The sequence below is a fragment of the Primulina huaijiensis genome, chromosome 18 (assembly GCF_012295235.1).
Source record: "Primulina huaijiensis isolate GDHJ02 chromosome 18, ASM1229523v2, whole genome shotgun sequence".
NCBI classification, from domain to species: Eukaryota; Viridiplantae; Streptophyta; class Magnoliopsida; order Lamiales; family Gesneriaceae; genus Primulina; species Primulina huaijiensis.
The window spans coordinates 5,411,048-5,426,814 of record NC_133323.1 but is presented as its reverse complement, the minus strand read 5'-3'; the positions used below and the strand labels follow the sequence as shown (position 1 = coordinate 5,426,814).

Genomic DNA, 15,767 nt, shown 5'->3' with positions numbered 1-15,767 from the left:
TAGGACATGCATAAGGTTCGTTGTTGACAGGTGGTTGCCACTTTCGACCTTGAGTGGTTAGGTTGAATAGGGGCTGATGTTTCACCTTGAACAGACACCGAGCTTTGACTTGAATGAACAATTTCTCAAGGTTTTCGTTGTTGTCCTAAAATTGTTGATCCATTGGAAGTAGGTAAAGTCTCTTGAGTTGGTCGTCTAAAGCTATTTTGATGTCCTACAGTGGCTCTCATAATTTGATTTTCCACTTTCATTAACATTGGTCACGGTCCTAATTCCCTGAAGAACCAACAACCTATATTGAATAGTCAACGTTAATTATTCGATATGACGAGCAATTATTGATCCTCTGTCTCAGATTAATTATCTTGAGCATTCGATTGGTAAATTCCTGTGTATTCATTCATTGTACGGTTAGCTTGCCAACATTTATGATATTGTTGGTAAAGGAATTGTTCATTATCTGGCGGAAGGAAACGATGTTGAAACAACCTCTTCATTATTATTATGTCCGAACATATTGATTTATCTGTTGTCGATTATGCAATAATTGTTCCCACCAAGCCGATGCTCCTTTCAACTTGTAGGCTACTAAATTTACTTGTCAATATTCTAGAATCTCCAAATAGTTGAAAATTTTCGACATTAAAATTCAATTGATAAAATCTTCAATATGTAATCATCCGTCGAGGCATGTCAAATTCATCTTCATTTTAAATTCCTGATTATATTGACCACGATTTTTGGCCTGATACACTTGTTGGAACCTATCTTGTTCCTCGATGAATAATCCAAACCTTTGTGATTTCCCCGAGGAATATTTCTCCATTGTGGTTGACAAAAATCACCACCCCTGTGAAAAGGATGAAAAAATTGAGGTTGTGCATCAAGAGTTCTCATATTCATCCATCGGAAATGATAATCGTTGTCGGAGCAACCCTTGACTTCGACTGGGACCCCTAAATGGGCATACCCATCGCACTCCCGGAGATTTCGTTGTTATGTCAGAAATAGAGTATCTTCACAAAAATCGCAATAACCATGTCGTTCTACCGTTGAGGGTGTCTCCGCCGTCGCGCAGATCAGCGTCGCTGGCGATCACTTGTGATCTCCCAGTCCGCCGTTGGTGACCCAAGCTTGGGTGAGCGGATTTTGTCGAGTTAGGGTTCGGATCTACGCACCTAGGGAGATGTTGGACGCCGATTGTCGTACCGTCATCTCCCGAGTCAATATTCTCCGGACCGTAAAAAATTAGGTTTGGTACTCTGGTCCCGATATTTTATCCATTGCAGTGGTGATGAAGTAATTTTGTGTTTGATAATTGGATTGCATTTTAAGTCTAAGTTTAGATTTTGCTTGTTGATCTTGAACCTTGATAATATGTACGGAGCAACTAATTTGTGATCTTTTTTATTTTTCTTTCTGATGTGTAATCATCAGTTCGAGTGTTCTTTAGTTGTGAAGGTGTATCAACGTGAACATCTAGTGGGCTGGGATTTTGGATTACGAAATTTAAAGGGTTAATTACGTACACTACTTCTTTGAAATCTCGAGATTGCTAAAAATACTTCATGAAAAAAATGATCTATTAAATGTCGTGTTTTCAAATCTTGAGTACAAACATCCCTACATTCAGGTTCGATTGGCCGAGAACTGCTTCACTTCAAGAGAGGTTTTTATCTCCCAACAGTTTTTTTAGTCTGCAAGGAATGTTGGATGGAGCTTTTGCTTTGCTTCTCGTTGCCACCGTCTTTCTTGTCTGGGTGAACCTAGGATCTCCCTCTATCAAGACGCGTAGGCACCTAATTAGAAATGGCTCTTTCTTTGGAATTGAAAATTGAAATTCTCTGGTGCTATCCTTCTCACGAAGATTGCTTGTAAGAGTGGTACCGAGGGGAGTGCGTAACACGGATATTTACCATCTATAGCAAAATTTATCGCTTCCCAATATTACAGATGTAAAGACACGATAATGTCTTTCTATATTATTACTTGGAAGTTCCTAAAATTGATGGCTTCTAGACAGGTCTTGTCCTCTTATGTGATTATTGACATCAAAGTTCATGCTTATGGTTGAATTTTTTTGTCTGAATTGTGTTGTTGCTGAGAAACTAGGGCAGATTTTCTGTTCTGCTAAGTGTTTATTGGATATTTTTTATTTAGTAAAGTATTTTGACCACACACGAATTGGTCAGCTTTGACGTGACGAATAAGAGAACAAATCAAGTCTTGAATTTAAAATAATTGAGATAGTCAAAACTTTTTTATTAATCTTGATTAAGACTGAAGTTCTTGTTTAACTTATAAGCTTCACCTCTTGAATTCATAGCTGTTATTGTACCACGCCGGTGTGTGGATGGTTGTCGGGAAAAACTCAAGCAGGCTGGATAATTCTTCAGGCATGGTATCCATGTGGTTGTGTTCCTCTTCTTGTTTCAGTACTCCTAAGCAGTTGAGAAAAAAAGTTGCAGGACATGGTTTATGGAACTTTCTTAAGCTTTCATGAAGATATTAAAATTAAAACCTGAAGATGCTTGCTTTTAAACTCACCTGTATTGCCACAGCCAGATTCACTGTTCCCATGGTTGAATTCCATTAAGTGACACAATGTGCTCGAATTTGCTGTGGTGTTAACTACATTGGTTAAAAGTTTCTGCTGTTGCGAAACCATTGAACCTTCCAACCGATTGGTCTCCACCAACAATTCCTCCAAGCTTTGATCTGTTGAAGGCTCTTGTTTCCAGGTTTCGGTTGATGTATCTTCTGTTTTCAAGCTAGAGTTGTAAAGTCCCCCGCAAGAAAACTGGAGGTATGATTGATCACCTCCCGAAAACCCAGGTTTGCAAAGCGGCTTACCAAGTACACAGTTAGAATCTAGCTGATTGGCTTCAGGGTACTGAAAGAGTAACAAGCTTGATTCACAAAATTGGGATGTTTCAGCCAAATTACCATCCATCAAGTTTTCTCGTTCTGTAAATTCTCTCTCCATGCCATATGAAAACTTTTGTTCAGATGGATGACAACAAAATTCACCTTCATCCGATATTAGATAGTTTAGTTTGCTATTATCTTTCACTAGAGTGATAGCAGTGTTTTCATATTGCCTGTAGATTTGTCCAAATGCACCGGCAAGAGGCACTTGCCCCTGTAAATCTAATGAACATTCTATTCCAGACACTCGGCTCCGTAAATCTCCCATTAAGTGCTCTTCCTGAGAAAATTCTGTACTTTCAGTGAATAATCCCTCAGTGATAGACCATTCGTTCAAGGATTGAGCTGCTGAATCTTGTATATAATATAGTTTACCATCCCAAGAATCTATATTTGAACAAGCAGTTTTGTTTTGGTTGTCAAGATGATCAACCAAGTCTATCAGGTGTCTCTGATCTGAGAAATAAGTTGAATTTTGCATGTTCAAGTTTTCACTTAATGAATGTTCTTTTCTCTTCAAGCAATACTCTGACAAAGCTTTTGTCTCAGGAATCTCTCTCTTTTTGAGCTCTTCTTTTTTCGTGCTTTCTTCATGTGCATACTTTCTTTTCCTTGAACATACTTTTTTCTGGAGTTTACATGATATGTTATCCATCTTGGCACTTTTATCAAGTAAAACCTCTGTTTTTGAGTTCCCTCTTGACGGCTCTTCACTTCTTAAGGTTCTTTCCAGGAGATGTTTTTCCTTTGAGCTTGATGGTGATGAACAATCTTGTATTATGCTTTCACCCAAGCTTTTGTTTGGACTTCTGTTCTCGCCCAACTTTTTCTTTAGGCACTGTACTCTATCTCGAGCTTCTTTTAGTGCATCCATTATCTCGGCATTTCTATATGCGGCCACTTCAGATATGCAGCTGTTTGTTTCAGGGATTGGCGGTGCAGAAAACTGGGTTGAAGGGAACTCTGAGTTGATGGTGACTGATGAATCTTGGGGAGTGAAAAGGTAAGTATCAAATGCATTTAATTGAGGTGTAGGCAAATCCAAGTCGCAAGATGATGATGGCTTCAGCTGCGGAGAAGAAAGGGAAGCTGCTCTTGTGGATGAATTTAATCGAACAGTTGAATCTGGTCTTGATAATTCTGATAGAAAGGTGGGATCTGAAGGTATAGGGATTGACAAACGCAAATTGAGAGGAGAATGTGGAACTTTGGTTGGTGATTTTAACTGGACTGCAGGAAATGGAACTTGGGAATTTATTGTACTTGTCTCTGCAGGATCTTGCTTGGTCACCCTTGGTGATAATTTGAGTTTGAGAGGTGATATTGGTGATTCCATGGGCCACAAATGATGGATTTGTGTGGAAGAATCTGTAGGTTGCAACTCTGATGCATTGAAAATTGCAGACTTCGAAGCTGAGACAGAAAGTCCCTGTGGAGATAATTGACTTATATCTCTCCTAAATTCCCTGAATCGACTCGTTACTGATGCAAGGGTCGGAGGTTTCCTAAGAGGTGTGAACTCTTTGTAACCAACACGGTCTTGCTGCAATGCATGGACATGAGTCTGCCTTGCTATGTTAGGGGATGGATTTGGTTGGCTCATTTGACCTGGGGACAAAGTCGAGCATTGAATTTCAGAAGTTGACAAAGAAACCAGGGTTTGGGGTGAACCGATGGAGGTTGTAATAGAGGCAACAAATGGATAACTAGAAGTAATTTTGGAATTTATTACTGTGGTTGGCTGGAGTTTAGGGGAGTCAATGGAGATGGAAGAATGTGCAAGGGTGGTGTAATTTGTTGGGGTAAAATTGTCTTCTAGCCAATTTCCGTCCTGGTTTTTGGTTTGGTTAGAACCATTGTTCTGATTTTCGGATTTAGGGGAGTTTTCTGGGTTCTGTTCTTCTTGTGTTTGTAGTGGGTAAAGTGGAAGGTGGCGTTTCTTGCATTTCTTTGCCCTCTTGTTCCAGTAGTTCTTTATCTCGTTGTCTGATCTTCCTGGTAGCTGCAGAAACATAATATCCCGACAGTGATGCTTCCAAAGTCTAAAGAATTTATTTATGTTAATGTTTAAACTAAGTAGGAAAACGAGTTGCCTAGTTCAAAGCTTGTAGTAAAGAATCCGGTTTGCAACTAATCATGTTGATGTAGATATCGCGTCAAGTTTACGTTTCTAAATTATAGTATACGCGAATAATAGACTAGTCAGGCATTTCTTAGCTTGCGCTTGCGGCTTGCCAAGAATAAAGCCTCGTTGAAAATGCTATTTTTTGTGGTAAAACTAGGTAAGAAAATAAGAGTGGATTGAAGGGACAAAAATTTAACAAAGCACAAGCTATGAGAGAGTTGACAGATGAAACTTGTTAGATTTCTGGAAGAAGAATACCAAAACTAGAAAGCTAATACATTGACGTTTAGTTGAACAAATTCTTCATAAAACAGTGGTATTCTTACAGAGCTTAAAAAATGTCGCATACGAATATATTTTATGCAGAAAAAATATAGATTTCAAAGAAAAACTATAATAAAAGATTGAGTTTTGTCTATAACATGCATCATTTACATAACAAATTTTCATGAATAGACCCAAATTTTGTACCAAATATCCTTCATGTTTTGCATAGCACAGAAGTTGATCCAGTTATATTAAATACCTCAGAAGCGATGAGAGACCAGCTGTTGCCATATTTGTGATGCAAACGGAGAATAATCCTCTCTTCCTCTTGCGTGAAAGGGAATTTCTTAAGATTAGGCCGCAAATGATTAAACCAACGGAGTCTGCAATTCTTGGACGGCCGGCCTAAACCGGAGAATTTCTCAATTGCCACCCAGTTTTGAATCCCATACTCGTCCACAGCTGCTCTTAATTTCTCGTCCTCCTCCTCGCTCCACTTCCCTTTCTTGAACGCCATTGCGTCGCCTCCGTGCATATTCACATGCGCATTATGAGCCCCGAAGATCTTAAATGATCAGGTGGTGCATATGATTCATGCATATATATATACATAATACATGTATATACATATAAAAAGAGAGAGTTGGAGCGGGGATTGAAGACAAAATCTGAGGGTTTAATTTGGTTTTGGACGTGGGATTTGCATGGAGGTCAAAGTGGCAGATGAAACTGCATGGCTTTTCAGAAGATTCGGGTGACCCCTCTTCGTCCATGGTTGTGCATCATGCATGTTTTAAGGGTTTCATTAAAATTACGTGGATTAATATATATGAGAGGTCTTTTAAGTATAATTATTTTCAACCATGGAGTGAATTTAACCCAGAAAAACAAAGAAAGAATAAAAAAAACTCTATAGGTTTGAGCATTCTTGTGTATACAATCGTATTCGTTTGGTACATATGATAAGGTGAAATTGTGGAATGATATAGTTTTTAACCATTTTTTGGTTGGTTTTGTAACAACCCGGCTTTATCAACCATCTTCATGATTACATAGTATCAAATTTTGGAAAATAAAATCACATACCTCTTGATTTTAGTTTTTGTCCTAATGATAAGCATTTAATACTAACAAAAAATATAAATTAAATTATTGAAAGAAAATCATTTTCAATAATGTTTCTTAAAATAATGTTTTTTTACAAAAAAAATATTCTCAACCATTAAACAAAAAATGGTTAAAACATTAGTTATTCTTTTAATTTTCTTCAATTGTCCGTTAAATGAGTTCTTTGGCATCTAAATTTTCAATTTTATTTTTAAAGGAGCGTAAAATTATTTTTTGATCTTCGAACAATTTTTGAGGGAAAAAATAGTTTCAATTTAGTGAATTTTTAAATCACAAGTTATTATTTGTCAAAAATAAAAATAAAAATTTAGAAGGCTATGTTATGGTAAGAGAATATGTGATCATTATGGATGGTTGGTATGATTAAAATCGAGACCTACATCATTTGAATAAGAAGTCGGATTTTTTGTTCATCTACAAAAAGAGTATGTGAGATAGTTTTACGAATATTTATTTATGAAACGTGTCAACCCTACCGATATTCACAATAAAAAATAATACTCATAGCATAAAAAGTAATACTTTTTCATAGATCATCCAAATAAGAGATCCGTTTCACTTAATACAACCCGTGAGACCGTTTCACACAAGTTTTTGTCCTACAAAAATTGGTATTGAATGATACCTAATGCCTTAATATGGTGTCTTGATCATGATTATACGAATTATCGACAATTGTTAATAAGTTAATATGGTGCACGAACAAATCAAAATATGTATAGATGTTTTAACGTACAAATTGGAGATTGTGACTCCAATCCGCTCTAACTGGCCTGAATACTTTGAATTCTTAATATTTTGTCTTTGATCATGATCGTACGAAATATAGATAATTCCAAATAATTATATACATTGTAAATAAATTACTAAATTGTGTACAAACCAATCTAAACCTGTATAGATGTTTTATCTTTTTTTTTTAATGAAGTAATTCCATTAAAATAGGTAAAAAGAGTTACAAATACAAGTACACTGGGCATACCAATGAAATACACATAAAATCGAAATACTACAATCTACTTACGTCAAACTAGAAAACAAATAAGAGGAAGAAGGTAAACATCTGTAAGTGTGAATCTGAATCTTCCTTATTATCCTTTCAACCTGCGGTTTTTCAGCTTCAAACATTATTTTGTTACGCAAATTCCAGACATGGTAAATTGTCGCTGCAAGAGCCGTGACTCTCATTCTATTCACTGTAGACTTCTATCTGTACGTCTCTCGAAAAGCTTTCAAAATCGATGTTGGGGTACCCATAATATTTTTCATGCCTAGCCACCGCCGAACACTATCATACGAATAATAAGTTGCAACTTCAATGCGCTTTGACTCCTTAATATGGTGTCTTAACCACAACGTACGAAATATCGAACATTTCAAATGATTTTCAATATTGTGAATAAGTTATTAAATAATGCAATAACCAACCGAAATAAGTTAATAATAACGTTGTTACTTTTCAAAAAAATTTAAAATTTGTTTGGTAAATTTTTTTGCAAATATTATATAAGCTGTTTTTTTTTTTACTTACATCCCCAATTTGACCTCCAAAATTTTTGATAAATTCTTAGCCAATCGATTTTTTTTAAAATCAAATTTACTTGAACAGGTTAATATAAAATTTCTAAATTATATTATAAATATAAAATAGTTATATATTTTTTTAACATATGTTTAACATTTACAATAAAATTCTAAAACTATTTTCATACATAAAACTACTTACATTACCTTCATAATATTACACAATTTGTCGTAATTTTGATAATAAAAAGATCTTACAATAAATACATCATCTTTAAGTTGTTTAAAATAAGTTCATCCAAGCACATCAACAAATTATTTTAAAATAAGATCATACAACTTATCAGTTTATAAAACAACTCATAAGACATATGAGCTTATAAGTTGTTTTAAATAAGTTTACTCAAACACTTTTTTAAATTCATCAACGCTAATTAAATGAATTTGAAATGATAGATCTTGAACGTAATTCAAATCCATCTCAATGACTATGATTTCAAATAACTCAATCCAAATATATCCTTAGAAACCAAGAACCACATTATAAATTGATTATGAGTACCCCTAAAACTTGCCTATCTAGGAAGAGTTTGTCATAAAAGACTATGACTTGAACTACCTTTAAGCCAAAAGAAAAGGTTGATCCATTAGAGGGTAACGGTCATAAGGAAGAGTAGCAGGACAAATAATCATACCTTCAAAATTCAAAATCCTAAACCCTAATTCTAGATGACATTAGGATAAATAACGCAAGTTGTGCACAGTAGACAACTTCACAAATGATGGGATTATCCGTTGTCGCCCAAAATCATCATTTGCCGACATGCACCCATACATTTGCTTTCAGTTTTATGCACTTGTGAGCCAAAAAGAAAACGAAAGAAACCCAGTTTTCACTGTCAAAAATGGAGCCATCAAATATCGACACTAGTATCCAGTGCAGGCAAATGAGTATCTACTCGTATTTATTCATCTTACGCCTGTCAAGTATCTTCCACTTCAGTGATGGAGATTCGTTTTTCAACCTTTTTTTGGGACGACTACCACTAGAAAAGGTTTCTTCTGTATCCTCATCATCTGTAGTGATCTCTACTGGGTTTCGGCCGGACTTGATTTCCATGCTTATTTGCCTAGGAACGATTATGTTGAAGTAGTAGCTGATAATGGCGTCCATTTTCTTGTTTGGCAAAACTTTTAAGGCATTTTTCAGAAACCAATCATTTTTCTTTGAGAAATTCATTTCCAAAATAGAGTCGAACTTTTGCTTTTCATTTGCAGTCCAATTCTGAGACGAGCCTTCTCCCATTTCACCGAATTTCCACTCCCAAAAGGCAGCACCAAGTTCAATTTTTAGCTTAATCTTTTCCTTAGCTACATGCATTTGAACACATTGAGAAGATCCGGGGACATGGCATGAACAAGTAGCAGCTCTTCCTTTTCCAATGGGGTTCAACCTTTCTTGAGGGGACTTATTTCCATTGAAAGTCATAATTTTTCGCAGATTTGTGTTCTTGATTGGCCAAACTTTGGTTCCTAACCAACGTGAAGTGTCTAATTTCTTGTAAGAAGGGCCAATGAATGTAGGCAATTCGGCTTGAAAACGAGGTCCTATAGGGACCACAGGTTTTTGGATATTCTGATGATTGTGAGATGAAAATTGCCCGGTTTTGGGTGGCGATAAGAACTTTTTCTTATTCTTCACATTCAATGAGCATGAATTCATTGCTAGAAACTGCATTAGAGTACAGAAACCAAAACCTAGTGAGTCTCAATGAGATAAGAGCGACTGATACAAAAGAATTTACTATAATCATAATAACACCTCGTCTCTGAGTTGTGCTTGGCTGTTGGTCAATAATTTATTCTCCATAAATCAATAGGTTCAGCAAATTATGACCATAGTAACTAGAAGCGGAAGGTGCACTAAGGCTCATAAGTATCGTCGAGCTTAAGCGCAAGTCAGAAGACGAGGCACACTTATTTTAGCAAAAGCGCCTTGAATTATATGCTATGATCCTAAGTCTATGATGAAAATTTCATATATATGTGCAATACACACTTTAAATTCATTAAAGAACAATAAAACAAAAATTTAAGTATGTGAGCGAGTGACAACTGGTTGTCAAGGAGTAATCACGAGTAATAGGCGGTGGCGTGACGGTCACTAGGCAGTTGAATTTTTTTCACTATTTTTTATACATAATCATGCAATATATGCATAAATTAAATGTGGGTGATTGGATTGACTATTATGTTTTGAATGAAAAGTATATAATATATTAATAATTAGAGTTTTTTAAATTTTGTTGAATTTTGACCGCCTCGCCCTCCCCACCTCATCAGCCCATGCTCACCTTTAACCGCCTAAGGCAAAGTCGGTGCGGTTGATGGCCGCCTCCTGACTAGGCGGGTGCCATTTAGAACACCGGTAATAGGGCGGAGCATAGAAGTGGGGTTGCCTTAGGGAAAATTTTCTATTAACCGTGTAGGAATATGAACAAAACACGAAAAAGGATGCTCATTATCTTGCATTTCATTGTGAATTTACTAGCTCTATGCTGAAGGTGTGCTTAACATTAGGCCTTGAGCTTTTAAACGCACCAAGATTCGGGCTTTATGGTTGAAGTGTTGGCTTAGTCAAAGATTGCACCTTACCTTGTGTCAAGACGCAAAGGTGGAGCCTCGACAAGCCTCGAGCATAGATGGACACAGCCTTTTGGGTTTTCAATAACTATGAACACAACATCTATTTTGAACGGACTGAGCTTATTGCTAGGAAAATTGCAAATATGAAATTCAAAACTAGGTTTTGAAGGTGGTAAAGAATGAAGTATCGATGTTAAACAAATCCGACATCCAGCAATACTCCAAAACCAAAATTATGTTCTGACAATCTCTTATTAAACTAGACCATATCATTTTCAGGTATAGGAAAACAAATGGCTCTGTCACCGTCCTTTACAATGCAGTGACGTAAACATCTTCCAGCAGTGGAGATAAAATGAGTTTGAATCCACGTTAAAACAAAACCCCCACCCTACTGTAAATTTTTTTAAAAAAAAAGAACAATTGGCTAACTTCAATATTAATCCCCCAGCCTCCGGCGGGAGGCTTATGAGGAGCAAGCAAAGTAGTTGCCTTTTCACATTATGGGAAAAAATAATAATAAAATAAAATTCAAGCATTATTTATTTATAATTTTTCAAAAATATATAAGTTCTTCCCAAACATAATTAATATCCTCTAATCATACTTCTAGAGTCTTCGCCCTCGGTACTTCATTATTTGCAAAGTAAGCAAATAACATATTTGCACTACCACTCAACAGTCCATCAAAATTTCTGCCACTAGGTACTTTCGAATCAAAGAACATTATCTCAATGCCGGAAGACTACCACTTTCCAATTCATGATATCAAACTAGATTCCGATAACACTCGTTGAGAACTCAATTTGCCTTTCATCTCATTTGTTCATGATGAAAGAGTGTAGCACAAAATGATGAATGGCTAAAATTCTCTTTTCTGTGCTGAGTACAATAATCACCATCCTTTATGTATGGCAAAACATATTAGGGATAAATATAATAAATGAAATCAATTAAACATAATCAAATTAAATAATATGAAAGATTTACCATAATCTTAATAATATAAATTTGATATAATATGCTATCTTTTTTGTTTCAAACTTAATATCAAATATGGTTATATTTTCCTACTCTAATCCAAGCACAACTCTAAAGTAAATTCACAGCAGTCAAAAATAAATCAATTCTTAATATACCAAATATAGATCCTAGAAATCAGAGAAAAATGCATCAGAGCACCTCTTATAAAAATTCAAAAAAGCAAAAAAAAAAACCCTATATAAAATTAATAATATTAAAACCTTGTGTTTTAAAAAATTAAATGTAAAACCCTTAAAAATGGGGTATATATACTTGTGTTTTTATTAAACATGGGTTAAATGCACTTAATTTTTTAAAAATGGCAGATATATTAACCTATTAATATTTTTATGAGGTTTTATGCCTTTTAAACTTTTCCCAGCAGGGTATGGTGCAATTAGCTCTAAAAATCCGATTTATGTTTGAGTTCTCCTCCCAATTAAACTCAGAATTTGGATGGTAAACAACAATGGCGGAGGCATGGTGACAAAACCAAGAATTACATTTTTGTTAAAGTACATTCAATATGAAGTCCAAACTACTGTCTTGGAACAGAAGCCTTCACTCTTCTGAGACGCATTCAAAAGTTACAGCCCCAAATAAACCACTCTACCAAGTGATAAATTCGGGATAATACATAATCTAGTTTCATGTGAACATTTAAATCCCTCAACTAGTCAACTTTTTCATTGTGTCCCGTAAACGTCCTTCGTTACCATCACGGGTCTTAACATCCGACATACTTCACATGTGGAGTGCACGTGATTTCAGCTCTCCCAAATTAAAATATAAGAAAATATCAAGGCCCAATTCCATCATGTACAACCAGTGAATTATCTCTACAACTCTCCCGAGTCGAAAATTTCTTGGCCGATCTCATGCTGCAACACCAAGGAAAGCACGACTAGGACCTCCATTGACAATTTTAAGTGTGCTCTATATTTGTTTTTAGTTTTGCTGCTCTGATGTATAATCGCTCCTGATTCCCATATTTTGAATCCGCTATGCTCCGGGAACTATGAGCGATTACACATCAGAACAACAAATTAAGGACAAATAGACAGGGAGTGCACTTACAATTGTCCATGGAGAATCTCGTGATACTTTCCTCGACATCATTTACGTGATCGATGAAGAAATCTTCAGTTTGTGACAGACAATTCACAAGTTGTGCAAAATGGAATTAGGGCTAGGGCTTTTTCTTTCCTTTAATTTGGAGAAACTAGAATCACGTGAAGTTTGTCAGATGTTAACGACCAAGATAACATCAAGGACGCTTATGGGACACAATGTAAAAACTGGGGAACTTAAATGGCACATGTGAAACTAAAGGAATAAAATGGGGAAGAGCAAACTATATAGACGCAATTATGTATTATCCCGATAAATTGTGGCATAATTGTTTTTAATTCCAATCACTATAAATTTCGTCCCAAACGCCTAAATGGAAAAAAGATGTGTACTCCTATCACTTGCACAACTTATCATATAACACTAATCAAGTCCACAAGTTATAAAAGCTAAACCAATCTGGAAACAGTACCTAATTAGCAAATATTTGACCATCATTATACATATTCATGAATTTGATTTGTTATTAAATTATTAAATGGAGACTACCAATGACCTGCATCTTCACTAATGCGCAAACCCAAAACCCAATCTATACCTCTTTCGCCTTCACCGCCATAGTTGTCAAAGGCGAGCGCCTCTCACCTTAACCAGGCGAAGACCCTGCACCTTGGGTCCCAGGCACAACGATTCAATAAAGCTAGCGATTCACTAAAGCGAGTCCAGACACTCGCCTGTAGCAGCCTTGGTAGTTTACTCAGGCGCGACTGAGTGAATTTATTTTTATTACTTGTTTAAAACAAATAGCCGCCCAAACCCAAACCCTAGCAACCCAACACCTCAACACCAGAATCAGAAGAAGATAGCTCTGAACAGAAGAACGAGGTGAACGCATCTACATCCAAAACAACCAGAAAAGATCGATTTCACATCTTTTGGATAAAGAAAAAGAAGATATTAATGTTGATCAAGAAAATGATGAAGTCCAAGAAGAACACAAGTAGGGTCTCTGATGATTTCATAGCAAAAGATGAACTTGATTTGGATGATTGAAGAATTTTAATCATGTTACTAATTGCTATTAACTTATTAATTATTTTTTGTTTTGTATGATATTGTAACTTAATTATTTCATATTTTAATATATTTATTCTAAGATAAATATTTTTAAAAAAAAATTTAAAAATGTGCGCCTTGCTTCGGTAAGGGGCACGCCTCGTTTTGCGCCTTGAGCCTCAGGCTCCATGGCCTCAGTTACCTTGAGCCCTTGACAACTATGTTCACCGCTATCTCAAAGTTATAAAATCATCATAATTAAATGCCAATTCAAGCCCTATTTCATACCTTATTTTCACTTGGCCTGCACTTAGGCTATTTGGGTGTAGCTTTAACTAAAACAATGATACCTATTTTTTTAATAACATATCGGAGGCTATCCAGCTACGAATTTAAAGAAGCAGGGGCCGGGGTTGAACTCCTTTTGTTGGCTGTCGAATGAATCCGGCAGTCGGTGACAATTTTGGAAATGCTCCAGCCAAAAGTGGTCCGAAAACTTAACGAGAAAAGTCTAAGACTGTGTGGTAAAATACACCATTAAATTACTAAATTTAGTTACCATTAAATCTGGAATACGTATTTTAACTATACCGCAGCAGCAGTATTCGAATACATATAGCGGTAACACGAATGAGAATCAATGCTTATCACCCGCTAAAGTTCGATCCTCTACCTCGATTCCCTAACTATTTCAACCCCTTGAGCACAAATATCGATCTACATAACTCCAAACAGTTGTGATTGATTCACTAAATTTTCGGAGAATACGCGGAAACTGCCGACCTCAATCAGAGAAATAAATTTGAGAAATGTTGGTTCATTTCGCTATAAAATAAGAAGGAATCAAATCGAATTCTCATACTCACCTGCGTTTCACTTCGCAATTATCCTCTGCTCGGCGCTCGATTGCGCGAAGAGGTTAGAGTTAGCTTCCTGTTCGATTCTACATCAAGGAAATCGAAATGATGTTCTGAGAATTCGGTGTTTCTCTCCTATCGATAGACAATTTTGCTAGACTGAAATTGAAATCTGGACATAGACTAAGCTTTCTCTTCAATCGCTCTTCCACGCAAGATGGTGTGTTTTTATAGCGTTTGTGGTGGCGCACGGTCCACTTTGGTTATTCTATATTATTAAGTGTGATATTATCTGAGATCGGGCTTGTAATCCAGTGATCTCATCTCTATCAGAATAACCGATTTCTCCGGGTTCAATACCTCTCCCCGCGTGGGTTGTAATAAAAAAAAAATTGTGATACTATCTTATAACAAATCAAGAAATTTAATTCTATAATTATTTTTCTTATTATATTAAAAACATCATCAAGTCATTCTATATTTTACATAGAAAAAAGAGTGAATCTTATGTGAGACCGTCTCACGGATCTTAATCTGTGAGACGGGTCAACACTACCCATATTTACAATAAAAGGTAATACTCTTAGCATAAAAAGTAATACTTTTTCATGTATGACCCAAATAAGAGATTCGTCTCACAAATACAACCCGTGAGACCGTCTCACACAAGTTTTTGCCTAGAAAAAAATATAAACAAAACTTCTTTTTTAAATCGATCAACTCTTCTAAATTGAAAACAATATCGTGTTAATTGTTTAGTATTATTTGATCAAATTAATACTAATAATAACACATGCAATGTGTGTGCATCTCTTCCTAATATGTTATTAGTATAGGAGTAATGATGGAATTAAAGGAAGTTCAGGTTTCGTTTAAAATTTCTTTTGTATCCAAATTCTCTAAATCTCGCAAAATATTCTCAAGTTTTCGTATGGATTATCAAGTTCGAGAACGAATGTGTTAGGATCGACGGAAGTGTTTTAGAGGGAGTGAATAAACATCTCATAATTTTCTCCGCTTCTGATTATTTGGTGACCTCTGCTAGCTTTAACAACAGAAGTTTGATCTTGATCGCCAAATTCAATAGACAATTGATGTACAATGCGAAAAGAGTCTATAGAGATTTTGTGTGTGTATATATA

The 15,767-nt window shown here is 35.7% G+C and overlaps 2 protein-coding genes across 7 annotated transcripts in view; both read right to left on the bottom strand.

The window, feature by feature from the left end:
- Positions 1 to 1,244: 1,244 nt before the first annotated feature.
- Positions 1,245 to 5,909, bottom strand: LOC140963823 (uncharacterized). Its single transcript, XM_073423233.1, has 4 exons — positions 5,580 to 5,909; positions 2,548 to 4,930; positions 2,312 to 2,441; positions 1,245 to 1,919 (listed from the first exon to the last, which is right to left on the bottom strand). The coding sequence occupies exons 1-4, from the start codon at positions 5,853 to 5,855 to the stop codon at positions 1,913 to 1,915; spliced, it is 2,796 nt and encodes a 931-aa protein (XP_073279334.1). The 5' UTR covers positions 5,856 to 5,909; the 3' UTR covers positions 1,245 to 1,912.
- A 2,564-nt stretch (positions 5,910 to 8,473) lies between these two features.
- The window catches only part of LOC140964052 (AT-rich interactive domain-containing protein 1-like), an 18,505-nt gene continuing 11,211 nt past the window's right edge, over positions 8,474 to 15,767 (bottom strand). Inside the window, exons 1-3 of one of the 6 annotated variants that reach the window (XM_073423544.1) lie at positions 14,635 to 14,871; positions 9,795 to 9,877; positions 8,474 to 9,704 (exon numbers count right to left, since the gene is read on the bottom strand). In XM_073423544.1, coding sequence (XP_073279645.1) covers positions 8,928 to 9,704; positions 9,795 to 9,842 — 825 coding nt within the window. In that variant the 5' untranslated portion in view covers positions 9,843 to 9,877; positions 14,635 to 14,871 and the 3' untranslated portion in view covers positions 8,474 to 8,927. Of the gene's footprint in view, positions 9,705 to 9,794; positions 9,878 to 11,031; positions 12,864 to 14,056; positions 14,552 to 14,634; positions 14,875 to 15,767 lie in introns of those variants that run through there. The other 5 variants (XR_012172811.1, XR_012172812.1, XR_012172808.1 and 2 more) reach the window with 5 other exon arrangements.

Excerpts from the sequence above, each read along its gene's own strand:
- LOC140963823 (XM_073423233.1), bottom strand. The coding sequence starts at position 5,855 with ATGCACGGAGGCGACGCAATGGCGTTCAAGAAAGGGAAGTGGAGCGAG. Across the intron at positions 4,931-5,579 it reads GGTCTCTCATCGCTTCTGAG|CTACCAGGAAGATCAGACAA; the intron begins GTATTTAATATA and ends ATGTTTCTGCAG. Across the intron at positions 2,442-2,547 it reads ATCTGGCTGTGGCAATACAG|GAGTACTGAAACAAGAAGAG; the intron begins GTGAGTTTAAAA and ends TCAACTGCTTAG.